This window comes from Tamandua tetradactyla, chromosome 16 (assembly GCF_023851605.1).
Source record: "Tamandua tetradactyla isolate mTamTet1 chromosome 16, mTamTet1.pri, whole genome shotgun sequence".
Taxonomy (NCBI): Eukaryota; Metazoa; Chordata; class Mammalia; order Pilosa; family Myrmecophagidae; genus Tamandua; species Tamandua tetradactyla.
The window spans coordinates 47,776,738-47,794,561 of NC_135342.1; the positions used below are offsets into that span (position 1 = coordinate 47,776,738).

Genomic DNA, 17,824 nt, shown 5'->3' on the forward strand with positions numbered 1-17,824 from the left:
ACAAGTGTGTGTCTGTCTTGGAATGCAGAGGAAAATGATTGGGTATTATTATAGTGCAGCTGAGGGGACTAGGAGAAAGATTAAATTATTGCAATTTAGAGAAAAACCTGGCTTGCAGTTGTGTGTCCTCAGGCAACCTCAAGGAGTAATCTCTGGGAGGGCTGTGCAGTCAGAAGCCTGGATACCTGGGCTATACCTTAGTCTCTGCTAATCACATGCTGGTGTTAGACAAGTCTCTTCCCCTCTTTGGTGGTGTTTTGTGGTTTTATGTGTTAGTACTTCAGAGAAGCATTGACATATTTAAGTGAAAAAAGAGTGTCTTTCATTAGCATCATTATGAATAAGACACCCAAGGGGTTTGTTTACATTTTCATTCCTAGAAGGGGGATATACTTCTTTTCTATTAAGCCTGTGCATTTAGAGAGGGGAGTATGGGAAATTCCTTTCTTGTTTTTTCTTTTGTTTTGGCAAAGGCGAGAATCATTCCTACTTTCCCTGGCAAAAGAATCAAGAGCTGACTGCTTCAGACACATAGAATGTTGGAACCCTTTATAGACGGAGATGTTGAGAACTAGGAAATGATTTGCTCACAGGTTATTTTAGTAGGCAATGGTGCCCAGATGAGAACATCCAGGCAAAGATTTATTCTGTGATTCTACCTGCCATTTTCCTAAGTGGTACTGTAATTAATTCAGTATGATCCACGATCCAGTTCATTTACTACCAGCCTAATCCATCCTTAGCGTAGTATAATATAAAGTTCTATCCTTTCAGATTACACCTGACTTTGAAGTCAGAAGAATAAGATGCAGCTTAGGAAGGTAGAAATACCAAGATCTCATTCCAGTAAGTGTGCCTCAGGTGACCTTTTTAAACTGCTGCTTTTCCACATGGCTTATAATTATTTGAGCACTAGGGTTTGTGGTAGTCTGTCCTTGAGGTATGGACAGAGGTGGTGATTTGTTTCTCCTCATTTTGACTTAAGAAATGAATTGTATGTCTTTTATAATATAGAAATTAGTGCAACCATTTTTTTACATGGGCAGGTACTGGGAATCGAACCCGGGATCCAGCACGACAGGCAAGAACTCTGTACTGAGCCACCATTGTCCTCCCAGTGTAGCAATTTTTAAGTCAGTGTTGTGGTCTCCTTTCAGAGCTGACTCTGCAAAGAAACACTTCTGTCTTGTCAGAATGACAGTGACTACTCCACAATTTGGATTATCTCCAACAACTTATGTTCCCTGAAAAACAGACTTGATTTGATGAATAAAAGTTTGGTATATTTGATGAGTCAGAGGGCAAGAAAATGTCCTTGTCTCTGATGAGGCTCTCATCAGACACATTGAACAGACACATTGAACATCAGGGATAAAATAAACCTTAATCTCCGAAGGAAAACCCTGGAGCATGAAAATGTTCCCACTAGAAATGCTGTAAATCTTGCAAACCATGTAGGTTTTCTGTTTGGGGCAACATCAAAGCCCAGTGACTTTAGAGATTAAAGTGTGTTTGACAAGCAAAACTTTCCCGGTGCCCTGCTTTGTACGAGATTTGGCCTGTCTCTTGCCTTTGTTTAACCCCGGTATGACTTCTTTTCCCGAGAAGTGGGAAGCATCACTTTCTCAAACCAGAGGAGGCTGCTGTGGTTTGTTCATTTTAAGCCAGTTGTGGACCCTGGCAGCCGTTCCTCACCCTTCCAGCATTGTCCTGCCCCAGAAGAGGGCAATGCCCTCTCGCAGCCACTTTCCAGGGGCCCTCTTATATTTGGGAAGAATTTCAGAGACTTTTGCTGACTGTAAGCAGATCAAACAGCAGGAAGACCATGGCTTTTCCTCAGCTTGGACAAAGGATTTAGTCTTTTACTTTAGAATATCTGTTTTCTTTTAAAACCATCTTCTGTGCTGTCTCAAACATATCTTTTTTTTTTTTCTTAAGCCTGTTTCTGTGTTTGCGATGTCTCAGTGCTGTTTCTTTTGCAGATTGGAAATAATTGACCATATTTTTGTTCGAATAAAGAGAAATGCTTTTCAGATAAATTAAATAGTTATTTAACAGAGAAAAATACTTTTCTTCAGTAACATCCCTTTTGGAAAGTAGGGGGCGATTTGCTTTTCAAAAAAAAAAAATTTAAAGGAATTGTGCATTCTAAAGTCAAAGATTCTTTCCTCCTGTCAGCTTTATAAGAAGACCTGGCCTTTGGTTGCTTACCAGGGTGGTCATATGATAGCAAGGGGAGGACAGATTGGTATGGCAAAAGGCTTTAAGGTGACCCCATAGCATAAAATTCCAACTTATTATTGGAAAAGCACTTTGCATAAGGAAAGGTATTCCCAAGTGGAAGGGTGGCAATGGCGAATTGTTAAAAGACTCACTAAAATATCTTAAACTGTCTCCGTTAAACATGTAGCATCCTTAGAGGTCACATAGAGCTGAAACTTGAACAGCTGTACAACAAGCATCTGAGATTGTTTTTAATTGTGTCCCCTTTCTCTAACAGCAGTAATTCTTGTTTATATTGTCAAGAACCTTTCCACTCAGCACAAGCACACCATACTTGAAGGTCAAATGCTTAACCCTTCTGCATGGTTACAATGAAAATGGGCCCTTTTGTTTTCATTAATGTATACCCCAGCCGTGCATACAGGGAGAATGGGGGCCTCAAGTGTTCACCAAGCTGAAGTAACTTATTGTAAAAGTGCCATAAAGAGAGCATATTTTTGTTTCCATACAACAGTTGTTTAGCCTTTGCCTTGTGCACCCAACCACAAGACAGTATGCTCATTTATCAACAGGCAGAAATTTTGGGTGCCATTTTGTTCCTTTGACCTGTGTTACTTTTTACTGACCCGACCAAATTGCTTAAAAATTTTCTTTCTGTTGTCAGTGTTTAAAGCTGCTTAATGTCTCTGAAGTGGTCTCCTTTATTCCCCCCCCTTTCTTTTTAACACTTTACATTCCTGTTTACCACAGCACCTGTTACTGTAGTGAACCATGAAATTGCAAATGTTATACAGCTCTTATTGACTGATAATCCTTTATTAACTATAAATAGAGTCTCCTCTGGACTCTGGGGTGGTGTCTATAGGTAAGTAGGCCAATACACATATGTTCATAAACATACATATATTTATTTGTGAGCATCCGTCAGCAAAGTAGGCTGGTATATCTGTTTGTTTGTCAGCCAGGAAGTGTTTCTTTCATTGCTTCTTAAGAGTTAACCAAAACTAAAGGGGCCAGTTCAGCAAACATTAAATATGAGCCTCAAACTTGAAGGCTTCTTTGTTACTGAAACAAAAATGCCGCAGCAGGTGGTAGACTCGAACACAGGAGGTGGGGGGGGGTTCAGTTGTTGCCCATTTTTCTAATCCTTTCAGCATACCCATTGTCTAAACCCCAAAGTTGAAGTGTTCCTGCTCAGTCTCATGGAGACAATTTCAGCATGAAAGGGCTATGCCTATCATTGATTTTCTACAACGGTTTAATCTTTGGGTATGGAATTTATAAACACCAAACAAGGCGGGGGAGGCAATTATCTCTATAAGATGAGACAATAATATCTGCTTATCAAGACATAAAACTGTTCTGAATATGACAAATTTTAGAGTTAAATAGGAATACATGCCAACAGCAAGAGTATTTTGTGGTTTTAAATTGTGTTAATCAAACTTTTGTTGTCCTAGGGGCTCTCAAAGCAACTTTGGGTAACCACATCAGCCTTCTAATGCCAGGGTTAAATTTGGCACAGCCCTTACCTGCTTATATAAAGGTGCTTCATTCGGGGTATGGATTTAAAAGGGATTAATAGTTGAAATTGGAATGACTGTTTTCTTTCCCTAAAGATGAACGCAACTTGTAACTCTAGACCCCTGGGCACCCTAGATGGAAGACATTAAACAAATTAAAGAACAAAGGCAGGCTAATGGATAAATTCCTATTCCTGCTTATTATGCAGGGTACCACGTATCCCACTCATGTGCCAAGTCCTCCTGTGTTCTCATAGAGCCAGCCATAGATGTTTCTTTTATTCCAGGTCACAGTTGGAATTATTTTTAAAAAATGAATGCAGTGGAGTGATAATGCTCTTTTATAAATTCCTGAGAAATCTGGAGTTGAAAATCTTGTTCCTTTAAATTTTAGATGCAGATTCTGATAACTTTGTAGATGCTCTTTCAATCATGTTTTTACACAATTGCTCATGTGAACATTGGATATATTACTAACGAGAAAGAAGCTACATTTTTGCTGCTTAAGCCACACATTGGATCTAATGACAACTTCTTTCACTGACAGTAAACGTATACAGAATGGCATCTGCCAAACTTCAGGACTTTTGTGACCTTCTGGATAGTACTGATATTCAGAAGTGTTTTCATTTGATTTTCGTATTCCTTTCATATGTAATATTCATAAATATGAGAAGAGGGTAGAAAATCCTAAATAATATTATCATTTTCAAACTTGACTCATTATAGCTAAGAAGACTCTAGGATAACTGGAGTGGATCTAAATGGAAAGATGATCAGGTGGTTCTGACGCTCGACAACCACTTGGTTGTTGTTGTCTGTGTTCAAAATGGTGTTATTAACTGTGACCTCAGGTCTCTGTCCAAGTGTCCAGGTGGGTCTCCAAACAATTGGGGGTGAGCCTCTATTTCTTCTATAAGTAGAGACCATCTTTGAAACCCTCCTGTTTTACTGTTACCATTGTCAGGAGCTTAGTATTGTTTGCCCCAGCTCACTACCATCCTTACTGCACTTACTGGCAGTGAGACCCTAGGCCAGTTATTGGACATGGCTGAGCCTTGATTCCTTCACTTGTCAAATTAGTTTGCTAATGATGCCACCCAAACTTATTGGGTTATTGAAACGATTACTTGAGATGCTGTATCCCTGCCTTGCAGAAAGTTTACTTCTTATGTTTTTAGTCACTACATAGCTTAGTGTTAGAGAGAATGAACTCTCCTACAAGACTGCTTGGGTCTGAATCTTGGCCCCACCACTTACCAGCTATATGATCTGAGTCAAGTTACTTAACATCTCTCTGCCTTAATCTTTTTATCTATAATTTGGGATAATAATAATAAAGCCTATTTCAATGAATTGTTCTGAGAATTTAATGAAGAATATGTGAAAAGTGATTAGGGTATGGCTTGACACATGCTGAGTGCTCAGTGAGTGATAATTATTATTGTTATTCTTCTTGCTTTCATTATTAATACCTTTCTGATTATATTTTACTTGACCACTGTGATATGTTTTTCTTTTCATAGATACTATTAATGCATTATTTTGGATGATTAGCTACTGCTAATGCATATGTGTTTAAATTGCTGATTAGAGGGTCCTGAATTCTTATTTAAGAGCTAATCTTCAAATTCTGTATGTGCGTGAGTGTGTGTGTGTGTGTCTGTCTCTTCTAGGTAAATATGTACCAGGTAGCAGGTAATGCTGACACTGAAAACTCTGTAGTCAGTGGTGTTTACAAAGAGTAGCCTAAGCAGCGACTGCATTTGTCTCAGGTAGATTTTATTTAAGGGCAAGTGTGGCAACTCTGCCCAAGTGATTTTCACTGAATTATCTTTCCTTCTCATATTACTTCATTTAGAGTTTTAGTAGTCACAGTGTCAAGAGCATGATTTGCTTCATTGTAGTGAGACAGAACTCTGACCTCAGTAATCTTTAGAAAAATAGAGATTTAAGAATATATGTAGTAAAATTTGTTATATCTTTATTCTTTACAGCTCAACATTTTAGTTTTCACTGCCTCAAAATGGAAAGCATAATGGTACTTAGCAGGTCGGTGTGCAACCATAACAGTAAGGTTATGACAGGCAACGAACAGGACGTTCTAATAGAGCAGAGTATAACTTTTATAATCAGAATGAATTATTGGGGCTTAATTAAATTGGGAAGTAATTTTATGAACCTCCTTGGATACCCCCTTTACCCCGTCTTATTTCCTTACCTAGATTATAAACTCCAAGTGGCCAGGTCCTGTGTTTTTATTGTATTTTAGAGTCTGAAGTAGTACTGATCATCGAGTTATCACATGGGAATTTTGTATTTAGTAATTTCTATTCTGTATGTTAAATATAGAATGCTCTGGGTATGGAGTTAGAAAACCTGATTTCCACCCTTAGCTCTACTCTCTTAATAATTTACATGTTAGACAATATTTTTAATTTTACTGAGCCTCAGTTTATTTATAAAGTGTGATTAAGAATACTCATTCTACCTAACTCACATGGTTTTTATAAAGCTTAAATGAAATAATATTGATGAAAACACTTTTTAAAGAATAAATCAGTTTATACATATGTTAGCTTCTGGCACTGGAGTCTGATGCCTAGATTTGGTTTAGATTTAGCTCTGTTGCTTTTAATGGTGTAAAATTACTTAACCTTTCCATTTCTCATATTTCTTATCTGCAAAAATAGATATAATAATAATAATACCTATCTCATAATGATATTGTTAGGATTAAATGATAGGTTGTATGTGAACAGCTTAACAGTACCTGACATGTAGAAAGCACTCAATAATGTTGGCTGCTATATCGTCATTGTCTTTATTATTACTATTATTATTAGTCGGGAGGCATGTAAGTTAAGAGGTGCTGGGACAGACACTGTTAACACTGAATGGGGATGGGGGTAGGTGGGATAAAGACTCAGGAAGTATGAAAGTGACTGATTTTAGTAGCTTTATGTAGTTTCATGTGGCCAGTACTCTAGATTTATCCTAAAAATCTCAGTAGGAAATTTCTGTGGAAAATAAATAGCTAACATTTATTGACTTCTTACCATGTACCAGGCACTATCCTAAGGGCCTTATGTGTAAACATTGAATCCTGTCAACCTTCTGAAGTAGGTGCTGTAAATATCTGTATTTTACAGATAAGGAAACTGAGGTACAGAAAGGATAAGTCACTTGCCCATAACCAGCTCAGTTACTACTGCTAGCCAGACACCATGCTAAAGTCCACACAGAAAAGAAACACTGCCTGACTTGCTAACTATAATTTTCTCTCTGTAACAGCTAAGGATTGAGAAACCTTCCCCATCACCTTTGCTTAAATTTGAGTTCTGTACCATCCAATCCCAGCTCAGATATACTAACACTTAAAATGCAGTTTGATAACTGTGTGTGGTATGTTTCTGTGTATAATTTTCTCAAATCTTTCCTTTCCAGATCTAACTTTCTCACATGGTCCAAATACCTGTCTGCTAAATGTCCCATAAATGTTTCGAATTTCACCTGTCTAAAACTGAACTTCTTCCCTGGTAGATTTGAGTTGTTATTTACTTTCTCTCTACCTCAGTTTCCTTGTCTTTAAAATAAAGTTGCCTCCTCGTATAGGGCTATTGCTGGAATAAATGAGATAATATTGGTAAAATGGCATATATGGTACCTGGCAGGTAGCAAGGACTAAATAGCTATAGTCTTTGCCACTGCAGGGAGCAGTTCTTGAGGCCTAAAGCAGTAGTGGACATTCTGTCTTCAATGTCCTGGGCAGTTATAATTTCCACTCGGGCTTAGGTTTGCATGCTACTGAAAGAGGGAGTGAGCTAAAGGGGGGCACTGATATACAAAGGAGTGAATTATAACAAAGAGTCTTTTCTGCTTCAGTTCTTGTGCAGAAAACATATGTTCAGTGATGCAGGCAGCAGTTGGGTTAAAGACACACTGTAGGGCTGCAGACAAAAGGCCTGCACTCTTCCTGCATTCACAATGTTTCCAAACATATTCACTTGTCTCACTTGTTAGGGACTGAGCTGTCAGCTGGATCCTCTTTCAAGTGTTATTTCTTTTTCCCGTTCCCTTTCAAAGGCCTTGCCCCCCCTTCCCCTCTCCGCCAGTGTTTTATACTTCATATAATCCAGTGTGCATGACAGACCACTTCAGCCTTTGTGCTACTGATGTTTAGGGGAAGGAGGGAGCTGGTCTCATGGAGATCTTGGGTAACTTTTGCTTGCCCAAGGATTGGAAGGTGCTTAACCACTTTTAGGACAAACATCACCAGTGGCACAATTATTTAGTGCTTGGTGGAGCTAGCCATTCTTCGCCTTCAGTTAACAGGCCAACACACAGATTAGAGTACAGTAATATTCTTGGAAGTGATGTCTGGGAATTGCGGGCCTGTGTGTCTTGCGGGGGAGGGGAACTGGGAGAGTTCTTGCTTCTTGCTTTTATTTGTGGAGTGAGTCATTCTTGATGAAAAGACAAAGATAAGGCACTGCTGAAATAATTGGAGAGAAGTCAGCTGCCATTCTAGTATTTATTATGTGAAATATATATGTATGTTGCTACCTAATTTTCAATCCATGTAGTATTGCTGTGCGTCAAAGCTACAGTTTAAAACTTTTTGATTTCTCTGTTGAAGTTTCTGTCGCTGTTGTAGGTTTATTTCCATGGATCAAACTTTCGAAAGAGGCTTACTTTTCTGTATAATCTACCAGAACTACTATTGCAGTGAACAGTGAACTGCAGATTTAAGGGATTAGCATGTTAGTACTTCTGCCTTGATTTATATTACTTTGGGGCATTTTACCCACTGAGTCTCAGTTTTTCCATATACAAAATGGGATGCACACTATTACCATACCTTATAGAGATACCATATTAAAATCAAATAAAAGCTGTTTTATAATGGTCAGTGTAGTAGACTTCTCTATTCTTTGTAGAAGTCTTGCTTTGTGTCTTCAATACTATGTTTCTGAGTCAGAAGTGTTTCTATTTCGTTTTTCTTCCAAGAGTTTTGCTTCTGCTCTCTGTCTCCTGATGTTGTTTATTAGTTGAGTTGCTTATCCTGGAAAGCACCAGCATATTTCTAGGAAGGAGAAGCATCAGGAAGGTGAGGAATTTCTCATTGGCTTAGAGTTGTAAATGGGTTATTAGCTCATTTCAGCAGTAAAGGAATTATGATCTTGCTAATGAATAGGCAGTCAAGTGAAATTTCCCATATATGGTATCTTCTGGTGTGAAGAAAATTTTAATACCTAAAAATCCACAGACAAATAATATTGTATAAATATTTTCTAACGGAAAGTGACGAAGTCATCCCTGCCAACATGTCAGAACTGACAAAGGCAAACTGACGGTATTACAATTTTTACTGCTGTCATTTGAAAGTCCTTGAAGGGAAAACATTGTGGGAATGTGCATATTCCTTTCAGACTGAAAGTAACAGCCTGCAAAGATTCCAGTAGTGGATAAAGCTAATAGACTGTAAGTGGGGATAGAATTGCACCTGACATGGCACCTTTCTTTTTTTGCTGCAGTGGAGTGTCACCTGGAGGCAACAGTAGAACAACTGGAAAATAAATTATTTCCCTTATTGAATAGGTTCATTTCACAAAATGATGGGAAGGAGGCGAGAGCAATAAGAGTGTTTGTGAATATGCCCCCCAGCCCCAGTGTATAGGTTTTGGTTTTCTTTCTTCTTTTGAAAGGAAACTAATGCTTCAGAGCCTAGTATGATTGCTGGTCTCTCTTGGAAAGAATAATTATGCTGTTTCTTTCCCCTTTCTATGAATCAACCTTTATTATATATACTGTATGTAATGATGACTAAGAGTGCACTCTGCTGAAGCAAACGAATCTATTAGGCTACTACAAAAACAGAGGAAAAGAGAACAATGATTTTGTAAACTCCATAAAGGTCAAAAAAAGGCTTTCAGTAAGTAAGCAGAGACTAGAAATCAAATCCCATTTCCTATCATAAGAAGCCCCTTGTTTTAGCTGCAGTAGTTAATGTACTGTATGTGAAAGATTTAAGACTAGTTGGAAAGCTTTGCTTCTGTTTTATTAGGCTGCTATTGAAAAGCCAACAGCATAACTTTGACTAGGTGCTTTGAGATTTCTTAATGGGCTGTCAGGGGCAAGACACCAGGGCTGTGCTATACTAGCTCTTTCCTGTACATTAAAACAACAGGGGCCAAGCGATCACATACAGAAGTATGAATTACTTGATGCTTTCTCTGTTCCATATGGCCAGCCATGTCTTTGGCAATTAATCATGTACAAAATCAGTAGAGTGCTCTCTGAAGCATTGAAGTCAACATTTAGTTGTACCTGTGCCAGTGGGGGCAGTGGGGTTGCAAGTGTAAAATAGCAGGATCGAGGGGCTGCTGGCGCCAAGGCCCAAGCAGCTGGCTTCTATAAACAACACTTATTTTTCCTTTTCACCTTTCTTTTTCCTTTCTTCTTTTCTCTTTCCCTCTTTTCTTTTTTTTTTTTTTTTTTTTTTGCTTTCCTTGCAAAAAAGAAAAAAACCCCGGGCTGTTTTTCACCATTATCTGAAATGCCAAACTTGCCAACTGGAACTCTGAGGTCTAGCCTCCAGTCGCTGCTGTAGTGCCCAGGTTAAACCCATGGGGCAGGTCATCTTTCCCAGTGGCCTGGCACATAACGGCTACCCTCACAACTGCACCTGAGAGTTCACCAGTGACAGGCAGGCTGCTGGCTCAGTGGCTTTTAGTGAAACATATGAACTATAATGATTTCTGTACTGCTAGGAGGAGAAAGGTGAGAGATACTGTAAAAGTTCTTTGGGGGAAAAAAAAACATTAAGCAATCATTCGAATTTATGATTGTGGTATTTTAGGATTTTGTTTTTTTAATCAGTAGCCATATTTCTTCTTCCGGGATCTTTTGTTCTCCACCCCTCAGGTTTTTTTTTATGCATAATACTGCTCATATTAATAAAAATTTTTAACATTTATTGAGCATTTTAAAAATGTGCTCAGCAGTTTACATTGATTATCTCATTTCGTCTTAATAGTTTTATGAGTTAGGCGGTACTGCTTATACTCCTTTACAGATGAGGAGACTGAGCAAAAAATCATTTTCCCTCAATTCTTTCCCCACAGACATTCTTGATTACCTTCAGCTACCTAAACTCCATAGTACATGATGAAAAAAAAGCTAAAATATTTCTTACTGCTGCATTTTTGAGGCTTCGTTTGGTAAACTCTGCTGAAATGTTCATTCAAATAAAGTGGTCTTTGAGATGAACTGAACCAAATATGTCTTTAAGTGGAAGTAGAAGTCGACTTTGTTGGCAGCGTCATGGAGATATCTGACTTTGTGCCTTTCTTTCAAGACAGTCTAGCTTATCTCCTGCCTTTCTTGGTGGGTAGAATGTAAAGGGGGGTAGGGAGGGGAGGAAAAGCAGGATGAAGACAGCAGCCTTAAGTAATCCTGTGGACGTGGTACCCAGTGGTAAGTTGGAGTTATCTCTTAGCCGAGGTCATCCAGGATGTGTTTTCTCAAATTCAGGAAACAGGGGAAAGAAAGTTTGAACATTGTGTAAACATTAGCACCCCCCAAAACCTCCTGCTCCTGGAGAGGGAGATAAGATAGGCAGAAGGGCTGGGAGGAATGTTTATTTGTTCTGCTGGGCTGTGGATCCAAGCATGCTGGAAATCTTTGGTGGTGCCCAGTCCATGTTAGAAAATGTGAAGGCATCACTCAGCATTGAGCTACAGAGGCCTCAGAAAACAGCCATCTTAAACTGACAATCAGTAAATGAAGGAAGACCTGAGATCGACCTTTCTTTGATGGGACTAAGGCTATCTCAGTGGGTTCTGTGCCTTTCTTCTTTTTTTTAAAAAAAAAAAAAAAAAGAAAGGAAAGGAAAAAAAAGTATTCCTGGACTTTTGAAGAGGGTAGTCCTGGTTGGGTTTTTGACAGCCAGTGGCAGTGTTGATGTGAGGAAATAGCTTTCCCAGCTGATAACATCTTAAACCAAGTTTCTTCACAAGTTGAACCTTTAGCCCTCATTATCAGTCACAGCATATCTTTGTAATTTGTGTGTGCAGAGGGGAAATACAACCCTAACATGAGACAGCTATGTATATAAAAAGTGTTAGGGATGGTATTTTTCCCATAATGATGGTATTACTTTTTTGGTGGTAGTGTGGGTGGGGAAATGGGAAGGTGGGAAAGGTATGCAATTCTGGGATCTTGATATTTTTATGCCTTTTGAACTTGGAAGAGCAGTTGCAGATTTTTTTTTTTTTATGAACTGTACAGTGAACTGGGATGGCCAGCTATATTTGTGGAGTGCCATTCTGTTTATTGGCATTTCCTTAAACAGAGTTCTCTCATTATAAAAAAGATGGATTAAATCTGAGATTTCAAGTTAAAGTCCTATCAGATACTGTTACCCCATATCAAAGAAGAACCAAAATAATTAAAAATATATATATCAGTATTAGTAAGTAGTAAATGCCATAATTCTCTTTTGAATCTTAGAGTGATTTTTCTCCAAAAACCTTCCATGCTACAAATTCTTTTTGTTGCATGTATGTCAGCGCATGCTTTCCTTATCACACACTATAATTAGGCCTACTGAAAGTTACTGAATGTAATAAGAATTTGCCATAAGAAGAATTAGGTGAGTCTCTTAGTTTTAATTTGCTGCAAATTCAGATTGGGCAACTCTTTCCAAGAAAACCTAAAACTGAAGGTTCATTAACGTCTTGGCTTTTCTTTCTCTCTTTTTGTTTGGTTGGGTTCTTATTTTGTTTGTTTTTTTATTTGTTTTTATGCTTTAAGTTTTGAGCCAAGAAAAGTTAAAGACACTGGGGAGTTCCCAGGGGCCCTCAGGATGCTCTGGGTTGCTGGAGTCCCAAGTAGTTTTTCCAACTGAAATGGAGAAAGTGACATTTCTTCCTTTGGCATGTTGAGTATGCATAGATTAAGTGTGACCATAGTGTAGTGAAACTATATATATTTTAGACATGTCTATCCAAATAAGTATCGCTCTTCTAAGTCACCCTGGGAGGGCATTTACTTTTTTCTCTTGATGGTATATTGTAAAAATATTTTCACAACTTCTTTATTAGAACTGCCTTTAGATATAGTTTAGATGAAACCAAAGCTTGTTTAACATACTGTTTTCTACCTTGAGTAGAACCTTCTGGCTTGATTCTTCACCTTATTTACCAGACATGTTCCTGTGTGTCTTTCAACTTCATTTATTCAACAAGCATCTATTGAGAGTCTAATCATGTCCTTTGTAAGAAAACCCTTGCCCAACCTAATCCCTAGTAATGACCAATATGTTGCATGTTCCTATAGTTTTGGCTTTTCTAGAACATCAAATAAATGAAATTATACAGTATTTACTGTTCTGAGATTGACTTCTTTCACTCAGCATAATGCCTTTGAAATTTAACCAAGTGGCTGCATGTATCAGTTATTCATCCTGTTTTTATTGCTGAGTAGTATTGTATTGTGTGGGTGTACCACACAGTGCTTATCCATTTTCCTGTTGAAGGAGGTTAATTTGCTTCCAGTTTTTGATAATTATGATAAAAGCTTCTATGAAGATTGTGTACAGGTCTTTGTGCAACATAAGTTTTCATTTCTTTAGATAAATCCCTAGAAATGGAATTGCTGGTTTGTATGGCAAGTTATGTTTAACTTTATTAAAAAACTGCTAAACTGTTTTCCAGAGTGGCAATATTTGGCATTCCCATCCGCGATATATGAACTTTCAAAAACTTGAATGAGGTTTTAATTGTATAGTGAATAGTATTTTGGTTTGGAGTTGCAAAATTACACAAAACCTTAGGGTTTTGAAGAGATGCTCCACAACACAGGGAAGGTCTCTAGGTCCCCTTCAAAGAGAACTGTTCCAGTTTTATTTGTTTTATATATTGAGTTTCTACATAAGAGTACATTTGGGGAAAAAAAAAAAAAGTTTATCTGCTAAATGCTTGAAAACCATTGCAGTAGGACAGTGTATCCAAGATGTGGAATTTGGATCACAGGTGCTACCCAGGGTGATCCAAGGTGGCACCTGGGGACCCTGCACATAGGGAGGACAGAGTGAGGACCACAGCATGAGAAAGTGATTCCCTTTCCAGATATTTTATGTCAAGAAGTCTTCATTTATATCTGATGTGTCTTTAACATTCTCCAACATATGTGAGTATCGTCTTTACAAAAAAGGATCAGGCTTCAGGCTCACAGTCTTTAGCAAGCAATATTATCTATCTAGAATGAAATGTCACATACCTTTGCACTTTTTTGTTTTGTTTTTTTATTTATTTATTTTTTATTAGAGCCGTTGTAGATTTATAGAAACATCATTCATACAGAAAATACGAAGTTTCCATATTGCCTCCTATACACACCCACACTTTGTTGCTATATAAACACTGTGTTTTTTTTTTTTTTTTTTACATGATTAGGCACCGGAAATCGAACCCAGGTCCTCTGGCATGGCAGGCAGGCATTCTTGCCTGCTGAGCCACCGTGGCCCGCCCCACTGTGTTGTTTTATAGTTATCTATTCATTTATGATGGGCATCACTGGTTGATGAAAAATCATTCATTTTTCTTTTGAAGTGAATTTATTTTGTATTTAAAAAAATAGGTCAATTTAAAGAAAAACATTAAATATTATTTAGGTTATACACAAATATGGCAGAAATCATAAGGATGTTCTTGAATGACTGAAGTTTAGGCAACTCTAAATGAGAGGATTTGGTTTTTTAAAGTGACCTTGGAGTGAATTCTTTTGTGAAGGGAAGAGCTCCTTAGTAGAGCACATACTGTCTCATCTGTTTCATGAGTTTATCAATTTATATAACAGTAATTTCTTAAGAGAAGACATTCTTCCATTGCTCTTTGAGTCTACAGTACTTGTGTTTCGCATCCCTTCTTCATTCACTGAGCTGACATATTTATTAGAAGTCGTCTGGCAGAGCACTGGGAAGGCAGTGGTGACCTAACGAACAAAGTCCCTCTTAACTTTTTAAAATCCTTCCGGTTTTCCCTCTTAGAGGCTCTTCAGGATCTGCTGATAAAAGTGCCCCTAAATAAAATTTAAATGATTTGAAAGGCAAGAAAGAGTTCACTGATTTTTTATAAAATTAATTGTATTTTGGCAATACCTGTGGCTGTATATCACATATACATAACAGAAAAACTCTATGACTTTTAGAAAAAATTTTGTTTTAGTAGGTTTAAAAGAGGAAATGATTTTTGTTTTTATCAGATCCTTGACACCACATAGATGTATAGTTTGTCTTTTATTTGATGCATTTTTGTATTTTGATAAAGTAGTACGCACCTACAGATATGGTATAGACTACATGACTTTTTGATGTATCTTGTAACTTTAGGTACATGAAGTGAGGGTTCACAACCAGGGGCAGTACTGTTGTTAGAATACTCGTTGCTGCCAGGACCACTCTACAATTAGACATCTTTTAGGTTAGAGGTCATGAATTAGCAGTCATCTGGATTCTGTTCAGCCTTTTGGTGTTTTTTGTTTGGCTCACTGGTATTTGAACATTAAAAAAAAAAAAATCATTCCCAGCCTTTAAAAATTGTGTTTTCACATGAGAAAAACAAATCCCAGATTTCTTATTTCTTTTGGAAATTCAGAACTGATGCCTCTGAGCCAGGTTTTCTGAATGGCAAAGATGGCTGGAGTTGAGTAGTGGATACCTTTTTAGCCAGAGCGTGCATTCTCTTCGGATAACTGCTACTTAACTCATTCATATTACCTGCTTAGCCCCAGTGAGCATTTGAGTTTGCAAACCCTGTCTTAGCCATTTGAAGCCTGGGCTTCGTGTAGTCGAATTGCCTAGAGAGAGAGTGAGCATTCCTCCCTGTTATACCTGAGGACTAAAAGTGTTGTTGAAGAAGTGAGAAGTGTCCAGCTGCTTATTGCTTAGTATAGTAGATGTAATCCTGCACCTAGGAGGCAGAAATCAGTGTTCCTTTCCTTCCTAGTGCTAGGCAGGTGATCTTGGGTCCTTCACAGTGGAAATACTGCTTTCTGCATTACCTATTCCTATTAGTTAGGCTTTTTAATTGTAAGCAACAGAAACAGATTCTGGTGAGTATACTTATTGAGAGGAATTTGGATAATTAATAAAATCAAAGGAAAAGAGAATGATGTGTACTTAAAAAGTTCAGGAAAAACCAGAGATACTCAGAGGGCTGTGGGTAGTAAGAACTAAGGAAATTGATAAAATGCCTCCAAATATACTCTCTTTGCTATTACTCTCAAGAGTCTAAGGTCCTGGGAAAGAGAATCAAGTTGGCCTGGCCCACAGCCTTGATAGGGTAGGGCAGACATCTTGATTGACAGTCACTCCAAGACGGTCTACAATAGAAGAAAGGAATTCCCCCAAGAGGAGATTTGGCTGCTGCTAATAGAGGAAGAGAATTGGTTTTGATGGTAGGCAACAAAATCACCAAATGTTCACTAAACCCTTCTTAGTATTGTCATGAGAATGTTAAAGAATGTACTGAAAATGCAAAAGAAGAGCAAGGAAGAACTTGTTCCCTTAACATGAGAAACAAATTGTGTGGGTGCTCTCTAAGTAAACGTGTAATACTGATGTATTGGCATCAGCTAGATAAGCAATATATTGAGTGACTCGAACTCAGAAAGTAACAATTTCATTTCTCTTAGCAATTGCCTTGCTTATAAAGTACCCAAGTTATGCTAAATTTAATTTAAAAGCAACATTTATAAATTTTAAAGTTCTCTCCTTCAGTTATATGAAGATACCTGTGATGAAAACTTGGAAAGATTTTGCTTACTCAAACTTCATGCACCAGTTGAATACTTTTCATTGTTTTCTTAATTGTTCTTATAATGTTACATAAATTTACCAAAGTGTTTAAAATACAGATACACAAAAAAGTATACAGGGATGAATTGAAGGGAGACTTGAAACAACAATTTCAGATCTTAGTTTTGATGAAATTCTCTTCATTAGCGTAAGCAGGGCATGACAATGTATTTAGGCTTCAGCTGCTTCTAAAAGCAGTATCTGACGTTTCCTAATGCTGGATAGGAAGGCTAGAGTGCTTTTGGACTCACCTGTGAGCCTAATTTCCTTTAAGGACTATGATCATGGCCATAGAATCTGTGGTTCTTTCTAAAATCATTGGTCTCCTGCATGTAAGAATCCCTGAAACGCATCTGAAATATCAGTATAATTGTGTGCAGTGGATTTTCAAAGCTGGAAAAATGTTCATTGAGGTATAATGTTCTTTTTGATTTCTGTGATCTGGTGGTTTCTTTGCAAGATCTTGATTTTCAACAAGCAAGGAAAATTAGTGAGCCACCCACCACCACCACGAAAAAAAAAAGACAATAGAAAACAACAGAAATCACTGGCATGGCTGGAAATAGAAATGAATGATTCAAATAAGAGAGGCAGTGCAAGAAGCCTCAGCTGGGTGGCAGGAAGCAGAGAGTAAGAAGTCATAGACTGCTGCTTTTAAAAAAGGCAAAACAAACAACTCACAGTGAAGTGTACGTGAAAATCATTTCTAATAATAGCCTGTGGTAGGCTATTCACAGGGAAAAAATCATTTGTGCACTGAGAAAATTAGAGTGAGAACGCACTGTATCTTGATGTATTACTTAAGGCAATGGAGCTTTAGAGTTTACCTTATGTGCCATGTACATTGATTAAATACAAAATATATGCTGACCATTTTTGACCATCATTTACTGTATTGATTTGTTAGTAGGGGAACAGTAATAAAAAAAGCCATTGATTTACTGTCCTTATTTGCTTATGGGCATTTTTTTTTAATTATTAATTTTTCACTTTTCCTTTCTCTTTTTTGGATCATTTCTTCTAGACAAATGCTGTACTTCATGAAATTAGAAGAGAGGGGCTCCCTGTGGAACAAAAGAGTGAAATCTTGACTGCCATTCTTGCCTCGCTCACCACCCGCCAAAACCTGAGACGGGAATGGCATGCCAGGTCAGTTCTGTTATGAAATGGAATTTGTTGTCTTCCAAAAACAAGAGCTATATTTGACTAAGTCCTT

At 37.8% G+C, this 17,824-nt stretch overlaps 1 protein-coding gene across 3 annotated transcripts in view; it reads left to right on the forward strand.

Annotated features, from left to right (window-relative positions):
* The window catches only part of FTO (FTO alpha-ketoglutarate dependent dioxygenase), a 434,084-nt gene that overhangs the window by 247,429 nt on the left and 168,831 nt on the right, over window positions 1–17,824 (forward strand). For all 3 annotated transcript variants that reach the window (XM_077132460.1, XM_077132458.1, XM_077132459.1), the window contains one exon: window positions 17,633–17,757. In XM_077132460.1, the coding sequence (XP_076988575.1) occupies window positions 17,633–17,757 (125 nt within the window). The remainder of the gene's footprint in view (window positions 1–17,632; window positions 17,758–17,824) is intronic.